Source organism: Sinocyclocheilus anshuiensis, unplaced genomic scaffold (genome assembly GCF_001515605.1).
Source record: "Sinocyclocheilus anshuiensis isolate Anshui unplaced genomic scaffold, SAMN03320099.WGS_v1.1 scaffold609, whole genome shotgun sequence".
NCBI classification, from domain to species: domain Eukaryota; kingdom Metazoa; phylum Chordata; class Actinopteri; order Cypriniformes; family Cyprinidae; genus Sinocyclocheilus; species Sinocyclocheilus anshuiensis.
The window spans coordinates 2,594,065-2,614,732 of record NW_015541011.1 but is presented as its reverse complement, the minus strand read 5'-3'; the positions used below and the strand labels follow the sequence as shown (position 1 = coordinate 2,614,732).

At 37.6% G+C, this 20,668-nt stretch overlaps 3 protein-coding genes across 4 annotated transcripts in view; 1 reads left to right on the top strand and 2 right to left on the bottom strand.

The window, feature by feature from the left end:
• LOC107690386 (cleavage and polyadenylation specificity factor subunit 5-like) overlaps positions 1 to 964 on the bottom strand; it is an 8,588-nt gene extending 7,624 nt beyond the window's left edge. For both annotated transcript variants that reach the window (XM_016488719.1, XM_016488718.1), the window contains exon 1: positions 629 to 964. In XM_016488719.1, the coding sequence (XP_016344205.1) occupies positions 629 to 747 (119 nt within the window). In that variant the 5' untranslated portion in view covers positions 748 to 964. The remainder of the gene's footprint in view (positions 1 to 628) is intronic.
• A 3,344-nt stretch (positions 965 to 4,308) lies between these two features.
• Positions 4,309 to 13,492, bottom strand: LOC107690412 (heat shock factor protein 1-like). Its single transcript, XM_016488744.1, has 13 exons — positions 13,191 to 13,492; positions 11,212 to 11,320; positions 10,990 to 11,117; positions 10,728 to 10,852; positions 10,114 to 10,189; positions 9,914 to 9,981; positions 9,259 to 9,358; positions 8,991 to 9,115; positions 7,084 to 7,278; positions 6,837 to 6,945; positions 6,666 to 6,731; positions 5,405 to 5,549; positions 4,309 to 5,296 (listed from the first exon to the last, which is right to left on the bottom strand). The coding sequence occupies exons 1-12, from the start codon at positions 13,314 to 13,316 to the stop codon at positions 5,451 to 5,453; spliced, it is 1,326 nt and encodes a 441-aa protein (XP_016344230.1). The 5' UTR covers positions 13,317 to 13,492; the 3' UTR covers positions 4,309 to 5,296; positions 5,405 to 5,450.
• A 3,771-nt stretch (positions 13,493 to 17,263) lies between these two features.
• Positions 17,264 to 20,668, top strand: part of LOC107690397 (uncharacterized) — a 5,995-nt gene continuing 2,590 nt past the window's right edge. The window contains exon 1 of the mRNA XM_016488730.1: positions 17,264 to 18,946. Within this exon, the coding sequence (XP_016344216.1) occupies positions 17,264 to 18,946 (1,683 nt within the window). The remainder of the gene's footprint in view (positions 18,947 to 20,668) is intronic.

Below are 20,668 nucleotides of genomic sequence, written 5' to 3'. Positions count from 1 at the left end.
ATATTTTTTTCGTGCACTTGAATTATTTCTCATGTATGTGAATTGGGTTACGCATGTGTGCATCGCGTCTTTTGCGTGAATTATTATTGAGATCATTCTGGCTCCATATTAAGCATGTATATTCAGAGTGTTTTTTTTCTTTCTTTTTTTTACTTTGTATGGCTTTTATTTTTTTATTTTATTTTGTATTTTTTTTGCATTTCAAGAATCATAACAGAACAAAATAGGCTAACATAAACACAACTGTACATCCTCACAGACTGAGACATTAATATTAATCATACTAACAGAGAAATAAACCATCATACAAGACATTAATCCAAATAAAATAAAATATATTCATGCAACCATAAACAATGTAGGGGATTAAACAAAATCACACTTATTAAACAAATCAAATAATTTCTTGGCTTTATCACTTCTCATAATTTTCAGTACGTCTGTATACATGGCAAGCTCCTTTTTAAAGACATTCAACTGGGGTGCTGTTAGGAGCTACGATTGTTTGCCAGGTTCAAAGGGTGATGCTGCTTCAGCAGAGGCCATCGTACATCACTGGGATCGCTGAGCATTGGTTATGAAATAAATGTATTTGCACACGCAGTTTGCAGTGGTGAATGTTACTCACAGATTGATTGGTCTCTCCAGGGTGAGCGGTTTAGCCGGCTGGCTAATGTATTTATTGCCGAACTGATTCACTCCACGAGGCCAACCGGTAGATGATCGATTAGGAGGTACAACTGACATCGTCTGACGGATAATATAATGGCGTCTTAATCTTTGCACTAATCACACTTTTCTTTTTTTTTCTTTTTTTTACTGTTGATTACGATATTAGAGGGATTGAATCGTACAGCCTTGGCGCTCGATGAAAACTGGAATACGGCACTCTGCTGTGAAAGCACATCCGGCTACGTTCTGTGTTTACGGCCGTGCGTTTCACTTTACGGGCTCGTCTGCTTCCTGTCATACTTCTTCTTCTTCTTTGAGCTTATTGGTTCGCATTCTTAAAAGAGCATTACCGCCATCTACTGTGGTAATGGATCAGAGACACTCTCCCCAGACCATTCAGGACTCGTGCTTTCAATGTTGCTGCGTGTTCAGCTCCTCCATCTACAGCCCAAGTCCATCACAGTCCAGAGAGGAGAAATAACAACATTATTATTATTATTATTATTATTATTATTACTATTATTATCATCACTATCACTACCATTATTATTATTATTATTAATAATAATAATAACAATAGCCTATCTATATTCTATTCATTAATGAGTTATATTCAAAAATGTTATTAATAAATTATCCCCTTCTCTTCCTGTCATACGTCAGCACTGAGGCTATTTAAACAATTAATATTATTAGTAAAAAAAACAAATATTACCAGTAAACAAATTGATCGTTTATTGTTTACTTTTTTTGAAAAACAAACATCAACAGCTGAAGAAACAGGTTTTATGTGGTAAAAAAGCTGATGGAGGTTTTGACATGCTTGATTTGTTTGATGTTAATAATACATTCAAAGTGGATTGGGTAAAGAATTGTGTCAATTCACCCGACTCTATCTGGTATTTTATCCCACAAAATATATATTAAAAAGTGGGAGGGTAACACCTGTAACATCTCCCCATCTAAGCTCCCCATAAAACTTTCTAAATTCCATGAACAGGCTCTGTTGGCATGGAAACTTTGTTTTGTGCACAATTGTCCCCCCATAAAATGAAACTATATGGAACATTGAAAGTATTCTAGCAAAGAACAAGTCGATTTTCCTTTAGAATTGGCATGAAAAAGGTATTGATTATCTTTGTGATATTCTAGATCCATTCTTACTATGATTTCATGTCTAAATACAATTTTCCTGTTGTCCATAAGGAATTCCTTACAATCATTTGAATAGGTTGTAAAGAGTGAAAAGAAATTCCTGGTTGAAGATAAGAATGACCCTAAATGTAGGAATAAAATGATAAGCAATGTGTTTCAGTCAAAAATAAATAAATAAATAAAACAAATTATATCCCACCAATGGGATTACATCTAAATTTGGTCATGTTGATTTGAATTGTAATTTCTGTAAATTCAGTTCTGAGTCAACTGATCTTTTCTTCGGGTGTTTCTTCTTGTCAAATAATTTTGGACTGTCCTATCAAAATTCCTTGCTTCAAAATCCAAAGTAGACATTGATTTAACATTGTGTGATATAATTTGTTATTTTTCTCATTGTAATCATAATATAGAATATATAGGAAATGTATTTATTTCATTGGCAAAATATTTTATTCAGAAATGTACATTTTTACCTATAACAGTACCCAAATTAAATAATTTTCTTTGTTACCTCAACTAGCCTACTTCATTATGACACTGAAAAGAATAAGCAACAAAAAAGTGTTACATTTGTAAAACTATGTGACAATCTGTTGAATGTTACGTAATTTGATTCACTACCTTTGTACTTTGTTTCCTATTTTATTTTATTTTCATTTTGATTTTTTACGGTCTTCCTTTATTTGTATTTTTGCTGTCATCCATTGTTATACTTAATGTTCAAGTCTTGCTTGTATTACCTGGTTGGTTTAACAGCTAAAAAAAATTATTAATAAGTAAAATATGTTTATTATACTCATATACATGTTATTATTTTATTACGCCATCTTTCTTTCTTTCTTTCTAGTTTAATCTAAATTAATTTATTACCATTGCAAGTAATCACAATGGAACAAAAATCAGTATATAACCTTCTCAAAATAAACCATTTAGTTAACCCATTTATCTGTGGTAGGGAATAGTAAAACCAACAGAATAAAATCTGTTTCTAATACCTTTATCACTCTTTTGAAATGTTACTCCACAATATGACAGTACAACAGACAAATATTTCAGTACATATGTTTGATGTAATCTCCTCATTCATTTACTTTAAGAAGTAAAATGAGATTTGCTGCATGCTTTTAAAATAAGTTGATTGTTTTACAATTTTTTATGTGTGTGTGTACACATTTGAAAATGATATGCTGGTGGGAGTCAGGAACAGACTGCGTCCAGAAGTAATATGGAACACTGGTTTCCTTTCTTGCTTGCTTTTGTGTCTTGCTTTGTTAATCTACATTCATTTATTAGCAGTGCAATTAATTACATTATGTAAGTATACAATGAAAAATAAGTATACAATGAAAGACTTGCAACCTATGTGAAAAAGCACCCTTCTCAAAATAAACCATTTAATTGTTGCTCTTTAGTAGGGAAAAAGTGGAAAAAATAAGAGTATAAACGAACACTGAATAAACACTATTTCTAATACAGTTATCACCCTTAGTGCAATTTATTTTATTCCATCATAGTTCCCATCTAAATCATTATTAGTTGTTGCATCCTTGAGAAATCATACAAATCAATGCAGCAAAATTCCTTTTTTTAGGGAAATCATATAAATAAATGCAGCAGTATTGCACTTAAAATTCAACACATCTGCACTCTTAAAAAAAAGGGTTCCTTGAGGTTCTATATAGAACCCTGGGGTTCTGTACTTGGCCAATAGAACCTTTTACCAAAAAAATGGTTCTATGTAGAACCCTTGGAGAGCAAAGAACCGTTTTTATCAAAATGGTTCTATAATTCATGTTTTATGACTGAAGTGTAAACTAAAGATTACACAATAATTATAAGCATATACAACACATTCACAAAGCTTTTTGTGTCAAGATACAGGAGAATGACTGCTGTAGTCTAAAACAAGAGAGTCAACAAATATTATCTTGATTTGATCTTTTTTTAATGCAAGTTTGTACATTAGCATGAAACATATTTCCTAATACATTATAGTTTGCCTTTTTGACGAATCATTTTGTGAAATAAATAAACTAGCCAGGTGTTTTCTTTATTTTGTACCATACCATTATTGTGATGGTTTAATGAATCTAACCCCAAGGGTGTATTAAAAACAAATAATCGTAAAAATGCCCTCTGGTGGCGTATATGTGTTGCATCATCCTTAAAATGGTTCTATATAGAACCATTTTGGGGTTCCATATATGAAGCGGGTGATAGAACCATTTCTGGTTCTAAATAGAACCATTTCTTTTAAGAGTGTGTAAGAGATCTGGGGTATTCTGCATTGCTGCATGGCTGCCCTGTGATAACGAAGTGCATTATGGCATCTGAAATGTTATTGTATGTTGTGTTTTTGTTGTGATTTGCCTTCATTATATGAGGTTTGGCAGGAAAAATAAACACATTCTTACCTAAAGCCTAAGGCACTATCATTGTTAGATCTAATTTGGTTGAAGGGCATAAAAACAGTCAACTGAAAATGTCAATTTAGAATATAAATAATAATTAAAACATACATATTACGTAATTATAGTGCTTATCTCCAAAGGCATTAAGAATTGCTGTTTCTGTCTTCGTTTGCATCTAACCAGTGTGGTCAATACATTTGTATCAAATAAGGGCAAATATCACACAATATATCATAAGTGTATCAAAGACAGCTGTAAATTCTGAAAGGCTAGTCAATCAACTAAAGGATAAATTGAAACAAAGATACTTGATGTCTTAATAATATATTTCAGATACTAGACTATTATTAAGAAAAAGACACTAAATTGTGCAAAAAGCAGTGCATTGTTTTAGTTTTCTTTCTGCGAGGTCTAATTTTTAACCCCTAGACCTCTCACATTAATACATACAAAATATGATTAAACCAGCACTTTTTATATGTCTTCAAATATATATTGAAATACAAGTGTGTGCTTTGTTATAATATCAATTTGAACTAAATATATATATATCTTTTTTTTTTTTACAGTTACATTTGAGAGAAAATGAAATCACAGCTCCACAAAGCAGAAACTCCAACACACAGACTAAAGTGCATTCAAACTTGGGCCACAATGATTTGTCATATCTCATATAGTTCGCCTGCATTGTAGTTGTTGGGGAGGGAAATGCTTAATATAGCCTTTTCCTTGGCAATAGAAGTTTCCTTAGGATGGGTTATATAATGAGAAAAATATCTTCAAAATGATCTTGATGTAGCCTGAACTCCTTCTAGGTTTTGAGAAAGGATTATTGTAAATATTCCATCCCCAAAGAGTTGAATTGCTCCAAATGTTTTTGTAAATATGCACCTTCCGCCAATGGCCAACTAAGTGAATCTTCACAAAGGGCTGGTCAGCATGTTTACTTTATACTGTATATGACCTCCACATCTCCTAGACAGATACATTTGAGCCTTCTCTTCCGATGTTGAGACAATGTACAATCCAAGTGGCATGCTTTCAAATGGATCACTCTGAGAGAAACAATGAAGCAAGACAACTATAAGTGTGAGGTAGATTTTAATAGTATACAACTATTTAGACAAGAGATTTGGACATCATGTTAGTGACTTGATCAGTACCTGCTCACTCTCAGGAGGGATCTGTGCTGGCTGTCATATCAGGGCTTCACTGCTCCTCATAGCCAGCGGTGGGGTACGTCTCCCCCTCCTGGCCCTGAAACATGTACTGGGACACAGCAGCAGGGATGAGGGCATTAGCCAGCTCCTGCACATGCACATAGAAATAGTTTAGAAAACAGTTCATACAATCATGCAAGCATTCATTTTTTTTTAAATATGTTCTCGTCATTTTTCTTGAGCCATCATGCATTTATGCAACACGTTGTAACTTTATGGCCCTCTAGCGGTTGAAGCATTAAACTACAAGTTACTTGCGGAGGAACATTGTTTTGGTAATTACGCGAGTTGTGCTTCGGCTCTGCTGTTTTGCGTGGTTTTCATTCCGGTCAGAAATTAAACTGCGCTACCCTGAATCATATGCTGCGTCCCAGTGTGCCTACTTATACTACGCCCTTAAAGTATGCACTTTTTTGGTGAAGAAAAAGTACACACTTTTGAGTGTTTAGTAGAAGAGAAGGCAAGCTTTGGGACATACTATAACGTCATACAGTGTCTTTAACCGACTGCTTTGTCGCATAATTACATGCATCCTGTCACTGTAAACTGGCCTGTCAATCATCTTGTCACAGTTAATATCCTCCACATTTCATTTCATTTAATTAACTTCCTACCATATCGGAGAGAAAATAATTAATACGTTAGCCGCGGGTCTTCATACAAAGAACTCTGGTCATATTTTCTGCTTAATGATGCATTTAAAAGTTAACAAACAAATGGATGTTTATAAAAGTTCACACTGAAATATAATACAGATAACATTAAATAAATATTTTTTACCAGGTTAAATGTTGATTATTAGTAACTCAAACCCCTTTATCTAAACCTCTCTACTTAACCGTCGGTCGCGCGCATCCAGCATGTTTGTAGTTTTTTTTAAACGCTTTTGATTCGTGTTTGTAGTTCTCAACCGGATAATTCGTCAAAGCGCAATGGATTGTTTGTTTGTAATATTAGCCAAGAGTGTGCACGGATCCACACTTCAAAAATCGACCTGAAATAGTAGACCATCCAGGGACCTTTGGCATACCCTTTTCAACATACTATGCTTTGGGAAACACTTATTTACAGTAATAATCTCACATACTATTTAGGATGGCTAGTATGAACATTGGGACACAGGGATACACACACACACACACACACACACATAATGAAGCTTTAATTGTCACAGCTGATTATTTACAAATGACAGTAAACTCACTGATTTCAGGTTTGGGTCCATTTCTGTAAAGTTCCACTCGTTCAAAGACAGACTAAATGTGAAGGGCTGTAGGAAAGTGTAGAGTATTATAAGGTCATTAATATGGTAAGGCTATCTTCCCATTCACTTTTATGTTGGATTCACTCTCTCCCTGTATCGATTCAGACTTACATCCATTGCTGCAGCACTGGTTTCCATGCTCTGCTGGTGACTCCTCAGAAGCAGCTGTAAGTCCTCCAGACTCATGTCAACATTCTCCACACCGTCAGGAATCTCTGGTCTTGAACATATTCAATACAAATGAAAATAGATTTTCACATGAACTGAAATATAAGTGCTGCTTATCTGTGAAAAACAATAGTCTTAACTATCCTAAGTTGTAGATTTTTGTTACTTTGATACGGATGATATATTATACCTCTCCAGCATTGGTCTTTTGGCCCTTCTCTCTCCCAAATTAGATCCTCGGCCCTCTAGGACGGACTGTACCATGGCAACAGGGAGGACGGGGGGTTCAGCGCACACCTCACAGGAGCCAAGTGGTACACCCTCTCCTCGTGCCTGCACCCCAGGACTCACCGGCTCTTCCTTAATCAGCATCAGACACTTTTCTCTAAACAAATAGATCACGCCTTACAGTTTTTCTTAGTCGCTTTGGTGCATTTCTCGAATCATCCTTAATATTTGCAAAATGACAGTTACTGTATTGAAATGCAGAAGGCTGCACTTCTTATGTATGTCATATATCCATTTCAAAAGTACAAATTTACACATTACTGTATGTGGGATATTGATTGAAAGAGACTGGATAGAATTCCCAGTTACACTTTTACTAGTGGTCTGACCAACAAAAAAAATACACATTACAATGTCATTGTGATATAGAAAAGGAAAAAGAAATATGGGCACAAAGATGAAAATAAAAAAATTAGAAAGTCCATTGTCAGAATTTGTCCTCTGTCTATACAGTATATACTGTATGCTTTCCAACTGAAGATTCATGGGATTAACCTTTGAGCTATTTCAGAGAACTGGTTTATCATTGGTTGATCTACATTCTCTTCATTAGTGAAAGTCAAGATTCAGCTGCACAATTCATGCCAAATTTACAAAAAGTCTAATAATAATGTGTAAAAAATGTGCTTGACAGTTTATGACAACTAGATGAACCATTTTGCATTTAATGTCATGCTATGATACGACATGATATGATATGAAAACATGATATGTTGAACTAAAGACTAGATGTTTTGAGGGGTAAGGCTATTGCACAGAAAACTATATAATACATTTTGAGCAACATGGCATTAGCAACTGATAATGTAAGAACATCTCAGATAAATGTACATAATCAATTGCATGAATGTACCAAAGCAATCGCAACTTGTTTGAAAGAACGAGAAACTGCTTTTATGATGTGTACAAATGACAAGATGATGTGGAGGTTGTACAAGTAGTTTTGAGAATTTCATTTCTGAAATGAGAAATATATATGCCTGTCTATATATGCTTTCCAATTGAAGGTTCATGAGATGCACCTTTGAGCTATTTCAGAGAACTGGTTTATCATTAGCTGATCGACATTCTCTTCATTAGTGAAAGTCAAGATTCACTTGCACAATTCATGGCAAATTTACAAAAAGTCTAATAGAAATGTGTAGAAAATATGCTTGACAGTTTATGACAACTAGATCAACCATTTTACATTTAATGACTTATATGATGAACTAATGCCTAGATGTTTTGGGGGTTAAATATTTTGTACAGAGAGCTATATAATACATTTTGAGCCACATGACATTAGCAACTGATAATGTAGGAAACCGCAGACAAATGTACATAATCAATTGCATGAATGTACCAAAGCAATCACAACTTGTTCAAAAGAATGAGAAACCGCTTTTATGATGTGCACAATTGACTATATGATGTGCAGGTTGAACAAGATCTGAGAAATTATCTGAACAAAGCGACTGAGAAAAACTGTAATAAAAGTAAACATAGCTAAACTAGAGCCCTGTGACATCCTTTTTATTTTTTTTCTCAAATTCTGTTTTATTTTTTCTTGAATTTCGTGTTTTATGTCCACATTTTTCGCATGACGGAAATTATAGGGCCCTAGTAAGCATAGTAATATAAGGGCTAATAAGGGATAGTTCACCATGAAATGAAAATTCTGTCATTGTCTTCTCACCCTATTTAGAAGAACATTTGTGTCCAAACATTGCAAGTCCAAAACACCATGAACATAATAATGTATGGACAGAAACATTTTAGTGTTTTGGGGTGAACTATCCCTTTAACTCCGAAGGTCGGTCCACTCACCTAGATTCCTCTGCCTCCATTTGTAAAGCCATGGTGCTGGACTGTGAGATTTCAGTGACATCAGAGATTATTGGCCCTCTTGTCATCACATTGCTAGTGGAGCAGGATGCACTTTCTGTGGATGGCTGGTTGAACACGAAAGAGAGTCTGTGTTTGTCATATTTTATTGATTGAGAAAACCATCAAAACACCAGTTGTAAGAGGCATGATACAGTGAGTAAAATCTTCTGTGTCAGATCTTAAATCTTTAATATGAAAGCTTTCTCACCGACTGGATATAGAAAGATTCTTGCAAGGACTCTGTGGAGTGGCTATGGCTGAATTTTGAGGCAGGAGGGGTGGAGCAGCCATCATCCAGCATGAGAGGACTGGGGAGAAGGAAAAATGCAGCATACAATCAATAGAAGCCACATCAATAAGTGTTCAGGTCTCAAATACAAAGAACTTAAAACTGTTGTTGTGAATTACAATCCTATTGCCCTGTAGTGGAAAGACTGTAAAAGAATGTTGGAGCAGTATTGTTATTAGTAAGTCAGTCAGTTAAAAGTTGCAGTGGAATACCAAGCACTGGCTCTTGCGGTCCCTCTTACCCAGTTTGTTCTCATGCGTCACACTAGCTGACGGTGCACCTTTTTAATAGATGGTATGGGTCATGCGCTACAGTTCAGGTGTGTGTGTGTGAGGGCAAGAGCTCAGGAGGTCTGACTCAGCATTCAGCTCCATTCATCCCAGCAAAGGCAGTGAATTGTATCAGCTGACTGTTTCCAGCTGAGTTGGCCATTCCCTCTACTGTGTTTGTGTTGGAGCATCAGGCTGTTGATTGCTATTTTCTGTTTGCGCTTTTTTTGTTTGTGTGTGTATCAATACCTAATCAGGTGCTTCAGATTAGTGTGTACGTGTTACAGATGAATGGGTACACTCACAGCTTTCTCTTCATTCCCAAAGTGCTGGGAGTGTTGGACTGCATCTGGCTAAACAGGAACTGAATCAGCTATTTATAGAACAGAGAAACACAAAGTGATTCAGCGTTACTCAGTCACAAAATCTGCATGACAGCATCTTCCCCAATAATGGCCAGATCAACCTACTGTCTCTCATTGTGGCCATAAGCTGTATTTCTTACCTTATTCATGACTTTCTGCTGCTGTGTGTGATTCTGCCTCAATGACACCACCTCTCTCCAGAGAACGTCATTCTGCCTAGATAGATAGATACATTGATGAATAGATAGATAGATAGATAGATAGATAGATGGACAGATATGAATAGATAGACTCGTATAGAATAGAATAAATTACAGACTACAGAACATATATTGTAGGCAATAAATTAAGGATAATTTGTAAGTAATTTGAGGTGGTCTGCTTTTTCATTTTTCTTTTGATGTTGTCTACCACCTGGAAATATTTGAGAACTACTGATTTAGATGATTATTTAGTCCTAAATGAATATCTACCTTTGGGCATGTGATCAGACTGCTGGCTCCTATCTGTCAGGTGAACTACTGTGTGCTATTGAGGCAGCTTTAACAAAACACCAAACCACTGAGATTCACAATGCAGAGGAGCCAATGAATGAGAAGTAGGTGAAAAGTTAGAGGGATAATAGAGGTGAAAGGGCAAGTTGTTTTATGGGGTTCAGTTTTTTGTTACTAAAGGCAGGATAGGCAGTAAATGATGCCATAGTATTAATTTGGTATGTGTGCATGGATGTATAGATGTGTGATAAACATCTTACTGTTTCATATCCTGCATCTGCATCTCCATGTTCTCTTGTTGGCTGCGAAGCACCTGCACCTCATACAACAGCTTACTCAAGTCCTCCTGCCGAACTTTGGTATCCTCGCTCTTCACTATTGACACCTGTGAACACACAAACACATAAACAGTCGTGGGTAATGTGAGATCATAAACCAGCCTGTGTGTGTGTTATGGCCTCTGACTCAAAGAATGAGAGAATAAAGCAAGAGTGAGAATCGCTTAAAGATGAGTCGTCTCACCTTGCGCTTAATGTGCTCAAGCAGATGCTCGTGGCCCTGGAGGAAATAGAGGTGCTGGAACTCGGTGTCATCTCGCTCGGGTTTCACCAGTCCACTCTGCTCAATATTCACCACCTTCCTGAAGCCGTCTGAGACAGAAGTGAGAGGATAACGCAAACACTATTTCAATCGGAAGTGCCTGTGATAGCTTTGGGATGTTTGTCAGTGCAGAATGATACTTACACATGTTGAGCTGGCGTACAAAGCTTGCCATGTTATTGTGTTTGAAGTATTTGGGCAGAACCTCTTTGGCAAATCTGCCCTGGTCAAAAACATGGAAGCTGGTGCCCGTCTAGAACGAGAGAAAACAAGCCAAAAAAGGAAAACATGTCTCTGCTTTGATTATAGTTTGAAAGCACAAAACAGACTGTATGTGTTTGGGAAAGGGAACCTTTTAATGTTCTTCCTCAAGCTACTCCTGAAAGACATTGTTAAATGCAAAACTGAGACACATGATTGCAGTGAATCAGAGAGAAGCATCTGCTAAGAGCGGCCTGCCTGTTTTTCAACCTCATTGAGTTTTCAGTATCTTCCTGCTGTTTTTATTGCTTTTATTTATTTTATTGCTTTTTTTGCACACACAACCAGAATGTTAAATAAAAACAACTTGTGTAAATGATTTTTGATACACAGGATTTTTAGCAAATTAATTCATGTGACCAGTACTCTTGATTCATTGCCAAATTTATGTTAAATTGAATGGTGAATGAAAAAAATTAAACATTTTCACCAGAAGATTATGAACATGAACATCCTCAAGTCTCAAGTTTGTCATTGATTTTTGTGGTTCCAAGTTCAGTCAATAGACTTTTGTTTATTGGCCTTTGATTGCACCTTTCATTGATGTTCATTTCAAATTAATTTTAAATTGAGATATTTTCATAGGGATGCAATTTGAATATAAACAGAGTGAATACAGAGGATATGATGTGCCTCTTATTAATCATTCTCAGATGACATAAGCTAGATCATCAGTAATAATAATAATCAATGCAGAGCCATAGAGACCAAACCAAACAGTTCCATAGCCACTTTAGAGTCCATCTTTAGAGTAAAACCACTTTTAAATCTACATATTTCCATTATGCACAAAGAATATGTCAGATTCACACAAGGCGCTAATATAAAATGATGAAATATGCGTTGTAAATATACACTTTTTTTCCAATGAAAACTTCTCTCAAATGTACTACAACTAAAAGTAATGATTAGGTAACAATTTGCAATAAGTTTCCCTTTGATAATATTAACTGCATTTGCTAACATGAACTGACAATGAAAAATACCTCTAAAGCACTTATTAATCTTAGTTAATGTTAATTTCAACATTTATTAATACATTATTAAAATCAAAAGTTGTGTAGATTATATTATTTAATGGATTTGAGCTAACATGAAATAACAATGGATAGTTAACAATGAAAACTTTCATTAACTAACAATATAATATTGTAACAATGTATTGCTGCTAATGGGACCTTATTATAATGTCTTACATGATAAAAACATTGTAAAATATTTGCTTAGGTAACACTATATCAGTTTTACAATAAATCTTTTTTTTCTATTCCAAATTACAATATCAAAGAAACCCAGTGCTCTCATAGAGCTTCATTGGGGTTCCCAGAAAAATTGAGAGAAATGTTGATAGAAAAAATTATATATGCAACATATACATTTCTGAAAATGTTTCTCTGATGTTTAGGAAATAGAACAAATATTTATTGTAAAGCATATACACTGTCAACTAAGTAAATATTTTCTAGTATTTTAGTATATCGTTTTATTTGTAGAAATTTTCAAATAATATCCAGTCATTTAATTTAGAAAGCAACATGTTTATGCTTATGTTTTCCCCACACACACAATATAAAAGGGTCTTTATATATGCAAATAGAAATACATCGCTACCATTTCATTGCAATAGGATTATCATATTTGGATGTTTTTGCCAAAATTTTCAAAAATCCCTGACTTACATAACTTTTGTTGATGCTCTGCCTAATCAAAGTCTTATATCTCTAATCAGAGATCCACAACAGTGAGTTTCTTTCTATTTGAAATCTACGCAATTTATCACAATGTTTTATACATAATGTATTATACCCATAATCTATCATCATTTATAAATCAACCAAACGATGCCATCAGGGTGAACTCACAGTGCTCCAGCAAATCAGATGATTGGTCTCTGGGTCTTCCACAAGAGTCCAGAGTTTAGTGAGGAAAGCAGGTACATTGCTGGCGTATCCTCCATCCACACCTATAGAGCCTGGGTTCTCCTGCATGACTACACTTGGACTTGAACAGATGAGTCTTTAATCCAGTAGTATTTTAGTCCATTTCCAAATCGATGCTCTCTTGGGATGCACGTTGTAGATGCTGTTCCTCTCTCCTTCTCCTTCCTTCTCTTTGTGGCCTAGTCATAGGGCCATATCACTCCCTACCATTCTCACAGGTCAGAGTCAGCATAAAGCAATGCCCTGCAGCATCACCACTATACCCCCTCATTTAACAAAGCAGCCCACAGGAGAACAATACAGACCCACACAAAACCTAGAATAATGCCACACTGTCACGCCAAACAGCACAATGGCCAAACACAACCTGCACAGGAGAGTATGCTGGGCAGATGTGCCGGGTTTTGTGTGGATTTTGAATTGTCATTCAGGATGTTAAGGTTGTTGTTTAGAGAAAAAAAAAAAAACTTGTCTTCAAGGGGTGGAATATCTATCTATCTATCTATCTATCTATCTATCTATCTATCTATCGTGCTGCTTACATTATACACATGCATACCCTTCTACACACATAAAAAATAAAATAACAATAAATAGAATATAAATTTATTTAGTTGGTAAAATAAAATAAAAGCTCTACCCCTATATAACCAGCAGGGGGACCCACAATCCAGATTTGAAGTATTTTTTACCCTTCTACCTCTCATTACTCATGTGAAAGCCATCACTTGAACAGATAACTATTTTATTGTATTTTTTTATAAAACAGTACATGTATTATAGCAGGGCTGTACGTAATTTTTTTTTTCACATAGCACTGGTGCTACAGAGGTTGAAAGTTTTGTAGCACAGGCCAAAAAGTTGTAGCACAAGTATAAAACGTCTGTTATCATGTCTGAAAACAAACACAAGTAATGGAGTTCATCACTTAAACAGGCACTGATGTTCCATACAGAGCACAAAAAATACAAACCATCACAAAAATTGTTTTTAGACAAAGTTTTCTTAATTTGCTAAAAATGGAAGAGTGCAGAAACATAACACCTCTTACACCTTAAGAAAATATAAATTAAAAAAAGAATGGCAGACATTAGTGTGAACCAGCTACTGTTTGGTTACTCACATTCTTCAAAATATCGTCTTTTGTGTTCAGCACAAACAAAGAAATTAATACAGGTTTTGGGTGAGCTATCCCTTTAATGACAGGTGGCAGCATGTTGAGTAGCTACTGTCCCTTTAAGAGCTGCACGCGTTTCTCTCTCAACTGTTTACTTTCATTTTAGACATAACCAACTGTTTATATGTAAACCTTGTGTGTTTTTCACAATCAGACGCGAAAGACAACTTAGTCCAATAATCAGGCGCTTTTTGACAGGCTCTCAGTGTGAGCGGGCTTCATGAGTACCGCTCAGAAAAGCGCATGCAGAACAGCACGTGAATTAAATGTTTAACTGGTATTGCTTTAAAGCAGATGGAAATAATGTAGTTTTGTGATTGCGCATAAGTGCAGTGTCCCGTGAGAGTAACTACCGCTGAGTTAACACTGATGTGAATGAATGCATGTGGCGTTGTAGATTATATTGAGACGGAGGGTGGCGCCAGAACTGCAGCTGATAGAATGTGCGCTGTAGCACGATACAACGTTATTTCTTCAAAAGCAGATCGTGGAGACATTTTAATCGTCCACGATCAAAAATCTTCATATCGCACACCCCTAACTACCAAGTATAATCAATCTCACACACACAAACAAGCACAACGAAATCACTTCACACTATTAAGCAGCTGTGTTATGAACATGCAAAACTGTATCGCACGCTGGTAAATTTATTCATCGCACAGACCCGTTTTTTCGTAGCAGCCCTGTACAGCCCTGTATAGAATATTTTTCTGTAGTTCCTTATGAAAACTATGTAAAATTCAGAATCTGGCAAAAAAAAATGAATAAAAATAAAATCAGCAAATTTAGCACTAAATGCTTGATATTCAGGCATTTAATCTTGTAAAAACAATATCACAGGGTTTCTATATGCTGACCGTATTGAAATTCATTCAGTATGTCAAACTGAAAATTTCTGTGTTACAAAGTGCAAAGTACAAAATATCATTATGAAACAAGCACATATACGTGCGGAGGATATTTAATAGATTGCCAAGTATGTATGCAACCCAAAAGTTAGCAAGGTTACTGAAGACTTGGGGTGCAAAACATGTTAGTACAATAATTTCCTAAATTAAAATAAATGGCTGTATTACGATGTATCAAATGTAAACATACATATGTACTTTATCTCTTTGTGAAAACCAGTGGTTCTGAGCTAAAGCATAGAATCCACGGTCACATAGACATTATAAATGCTTCCGTAGTCATTCAGGTCAAAGCCTGATTGAATTAAACGTGATTAGTAGCTGACGCATGCAAAATTAAAATCACCGGTCAGCATCTGTATATGCTAAAGAGGTCATTATAGGCCCTCATGACAACATGACAGGTTTGGGGGAGGCAGGTTTGGATGCCGATTTTGGAAAGTTTTTGCTGGGATGGGCATTTAAAAAAATCTGAAATTCTCTTTTGCGCCATTATCTCCTTGTATTAAAGTTAATCTTGTTCGCATTCTGTACAGTTCATGTCTGATACCACGCGCTAGCGTCACGTGTTCATGAGGATTAGGCTAATCATCCCATATAGAAAACATCTCAAGTAAAATTAATCATGTTTATAAAGATAAACATGGGTTTATTATAGCCCACTTACAATTTACATTTCAGAGATCATTACAAATAAATTATTAAATGCTAAAACTGAATAAATTTAAATGAACAAACTTGGCATTGCATTTGCAACCATGTGAAAACAGGGGGTGCTGCAGCCCCCTCAGCACCCCTACTTCTCACGTCCCTGAATTCAGGTTAATACAGCTACATATAGCCAGAAATGTAAATACACAAAAGTACACACACAAAAAGAAAGAAAGCAATGTAAGATTGCATTATTTTGTGTGCGAAAGTCTTATCTGTAGTGCATCAATGTCCAAACACTTTCCATAGCTGAAGTTGGCTGATAACAAATGAATAATCCAACCTCTTGTAATGAAAACACACCACACCTCTTAAACACCAGACTCTTCCTAACCAGGAACAGTCAAAAATAATCCAGACTATGGTCCCACGTCTTTTAAAGAGTTTAAATCAATACAACCCATTCAGATAGTTTTATAGAGAAAATGAATAAATTATTTTGAATGTAATGTTATGATCTATTTAATAACAGTAATGAACATAGCTTTTTTACAGTAAAGCACCTCCACACATGAGCAACAAAAGAGATGCATCTCAGTTCACTCCCTGTATAGTGAAGCAGTTCATCATAAACACACTGCTTGCTCACTGGCGGGTAAGTCATGATAGAGTTACAGAACTTTTTAAAAAACAGTTCAGACTTAAATCAAATGCTTTATCTGTAGTACATCAATGTCCAAACACTCCGTAGCTGAAGTTGGCTGATAACAAATGAATAATCCAACCTCTTGTAATGAAAACACGCCACAGCTCTCAAACACCAGAATCTTCCTAACCAGGAACAGTCAAAAATAGTCCAGACTATGGTCCCACGTCGAAAATTCAAACTGGACCATGATGTGGTGACCTCACCGATAAAGAGTCCTTCTAAAATGCATACAAATACAGTCTTAAACTCTTAGCATCAATCCAAACGTAGGCCATACATACATGTAACATCTCTGCAAAAGCATCAGCAATGTACACTTTTTAAATAGAAAAAAACAACAACTCTTGATCGAGAAGCTCGTTCGATAAAGTTGCTTCAACGGAAGATTATCGAGGCTTAAGTCGAATAAAGGACGACAGCACTAAGTGAAAGTGTAGACAGTGAACCGCAGTTCATAGCAGAAAGGAGTTTTTTTTGTCAGTTTGGTTCTAGTGGTATGTGTTGGCTGTTAAAATGACGCACAAGTTGTTTGTTGTCAAGTAAGAAGATGTCTGAACTGGAGGAACTAAAAAAAGAGATGGCAGAGATGCAGAGGAGGTTTGCCGAGCAGGCAGGGGCACTTGACCAATCCAGGGTGGAGCAGAGAGAAGCCCTATCCTTAGCAAAGGTGGTAATTGAGAGCCAGGCCTATGCGCAAACGACCCCAGCTGCCATTTATATCCCTAGAGACCGAAAGCTCCCTGATTTCACTGGTTGCGTATCAAAACCAGGAGAGCTGAATATTGAAGAATGGGTGGCATCAATGAAGTCTGCATTTCAAGTCATGAGGGTGCCCACTGAGGACCGGGTTGAGCTGGTGAAACAGCACCTAAAAGATGAGGCCAAAGCCACAGTGAAGTTCATGATGGACGGAAAAGAGGAATCTGTTGACAACATCTTCACTGTTCTCCTTGACACTTATGGAGATAAAGTGCCCATTGGTACAAGGCTGAAAGACTTCTACGATCGTGCTCAGAATACAGGAGAAACAATACGCTCCTATGCATATGACCTTCGGGAAAGACTTAATCGTGTTCAGCGCCGAGAGCCAGCTAGAGTGGCAGATGCTGAAAAGGTTTTGAAAGAGCAACTGGTGCTAGGCCTAAAAGATGACTTCTTACGTCGAGAGATGAAGCGCAGAATTAAGGCTGAGCCAGATTTGAGTTTCGTGGAGTTGATGCAAGCGGCAATTACCTGGTCAGAAGAGGAGGAAGCACAGCCTTCTACTAATGTCAGGCCCAGTACCCGTGCCAGAGGGGTAGTAAATGCTGCTGCAGCACAGGATGCTCCCTCCACTCTGTCTTTAGAGAAGTTGCATGAAGCAATTCAGAAAATAGCTGCTCGTCAAGAGGAATTATATCAAATCGTTCATGCAAAAGAAAGGAATAGACCACAGCAGAGCCGTCCAAAGAAACTACCATTAAAAGACAGTGAAGGCCGTTATATTTGTTATTCGTGTGGTGAACCCGGACACACCAGTCGCTATTGTCCACAAGGTGGCAAGTCTGGGAGGGGACCAACTCCACCACAGTGTATAGTGGAGTCAGCTGAAGTTACAGAGAAAGACTTGGGAGGTGCAGTACAGAAAAGCCCAGGGCCCTCGTTGATTATATGTCACACAGCAGAATGGCTGGCTGATGAGACCGCTGAAAAACTGAAGGATAGTGCTTTTGGGGATTGTCTCACTGTTGAGGTGAAGATAGCCGGTGTCAAGACCAAGTGCCTCTTAGATACAGGGTCAGAGGTGTCCACTATCTCCGAGTCACACTTCAGACAGCACTTTGGGGAGCAAAAGCTTAAGTTGTCCTCTGCATGCTGGGTTAAACTGACAGCGGCCAATGGACTAGACATTCCTGTCTTAGGTTGCTTACAGGCTGATGTAGAATGTCTGGGAAAAGTGCTTCCTAGGAAGTGTATATTCGTTCTGACTGACACAAGTCCCGACGTCAAGGAAATGAAAGGAGTGTCTGGGATCATCGGTATGAATATACTCAATGACGTGCAGTCTCTGTTCATCTCAACGGAGGGGATGGAAAAGGTAGACAAGTATAGTCAGCGAGATGAAGCTCAAGTCCGGAGGGTACTTGCTAGAGTTGAGAAGGAAGCGGGACATCTAGGGCCTGACGGAAGGATTGGGTATGTTAAGATTGCTGGAAGACAAGCTGTCACTATTCCTCCCCACTGTGAGAAGGTACTTGAGGGCCGCTGTGGAGTGTCACCTAGGGTGAAGAGTAATGTGCTAGTGGAACCTGCAGCTGGCACAAGTTTGCCGAAAGGACTCTTAGTGGCTCACGTTCTTGCTAAAACAGACTGTGGAAAGGTCCCTGTGCGTATGCTGAACTTGAGTGGAAAGACCATTAGAATTGCACCCCGATCTAGAGTGGCTTCTGTTTTTAAGCCAAAAGAGGTGGTCACAAAGGATGTTCTTGAATTGGAGGAAGATGACGGTGTACTTCATGTCAAAGAATTAAAGGAAGACAAAGTTCAGGCTGATAAGAACTTACTCATGCAGCCACCAGTTCCAGTTGAAGTAAACTATGAAGGTCTCACACCAGCACAATGTGAAAGACTCATCGAGTTGTTATCAAAACACAGGGATGTCTTCTCCAGAGATGACCAAGATTATGGTTACACCACAGCTGTGGTGCATGATATCCCTACTGGCGAAGCACCACCGATAAAACAGCGTCATCGTAGAGTACCACCACAGATATTTCAAGAAGTCAAAAGGCATGTCCAGAACCTGGTGTCCCAGGGAATCCTCAAAGAGAGCAGCAGCCCCTGGGCATCACCCGCAGTTATCGTAATGAAAAAAGATGGCAGTGTGCGTTTCTGCTGCGATTATCGAAAGCTGAACCAAGTGACGTATAAGGACGCTTATCCGCTTCCACGGGTGGATGAGTCCTTGGATGCGTTGGGCAACGCCAAACTGTTCTCTACACTGGATTTGACCGCTGGGTATTTCCAGGTGGCTGTGAGTGAGAAAGATAGGGAGAAGACAGCCGTCACCACCCCATTTGGGCTGTTTGAGTGGACCAGGATTCCGTTTGGGTTGTGCAACGCTCCGGCCACCTTTCAGCGCCTGATGGGTGTGGTGCTGGGTGACTTGGCCTTCGACATTCTTCTGGTCTATCTGGATGATGTCATTATCTTCTCCAGAGATTTTGAAGGCCACTGTGAGAGGTTAGAACTTGTCTTTAACCGGCTAAGACAACATGGTCTGAAGTTAAAGCCAAGCAAGTGCTTCCTTCTAAGGCCAGAAGTAAAGTTCTTAGGGCACCAGATCTCCGCAGAAGGCATAAAACTGGATGACGAGAAAGTTAAAGCTTTGGACACATGGCCAGTTCCCAGAAATGTGAGAGAAGTCAGGCAAGTGCTTGGTTTTATGAGCTATTACCGAAGATTTGTCCCAAGGTTTGCTCAAATTGCCAAACCACTACATGCATTGGTAAGTGGAGGAAAGAGAAGCAAGACCCCAGTAACAGTCACTTGGAGCCAAGAATGCCAGACCGCGTTGGACGAGTTGAAAGGGTGTTTAATGTCCCCACCAATTCTGGCATATCCCGACTTCAGTGAGCCCTTTAGACTTACCACTGATGGAAGTCGTCACGGACTGGGAGCGGTCCTCAGCCAGAAGCAGGAGAGGATTGTGCATGTGGTGGCATACGCAAGCAGAGGACTAAGAGGTTCAGAGAAGAATGACAAAAACTATAGTGCATTCAAGTTGGAGCTGCTTGCATTAAAGTGGGCGATCACAGAAAAATTTAGAGAATACCTTATGTATTCAAAATTCACTGTGATTACTGACCATAACCCGCTACGGTACCTCTACTCAGCTAATCTTGGCGCAGTTGAGCAGCGCTGGGTAGCGCAGCTGGCCGAGTACGACTTTGAAGTATGCTATAAACCTGGC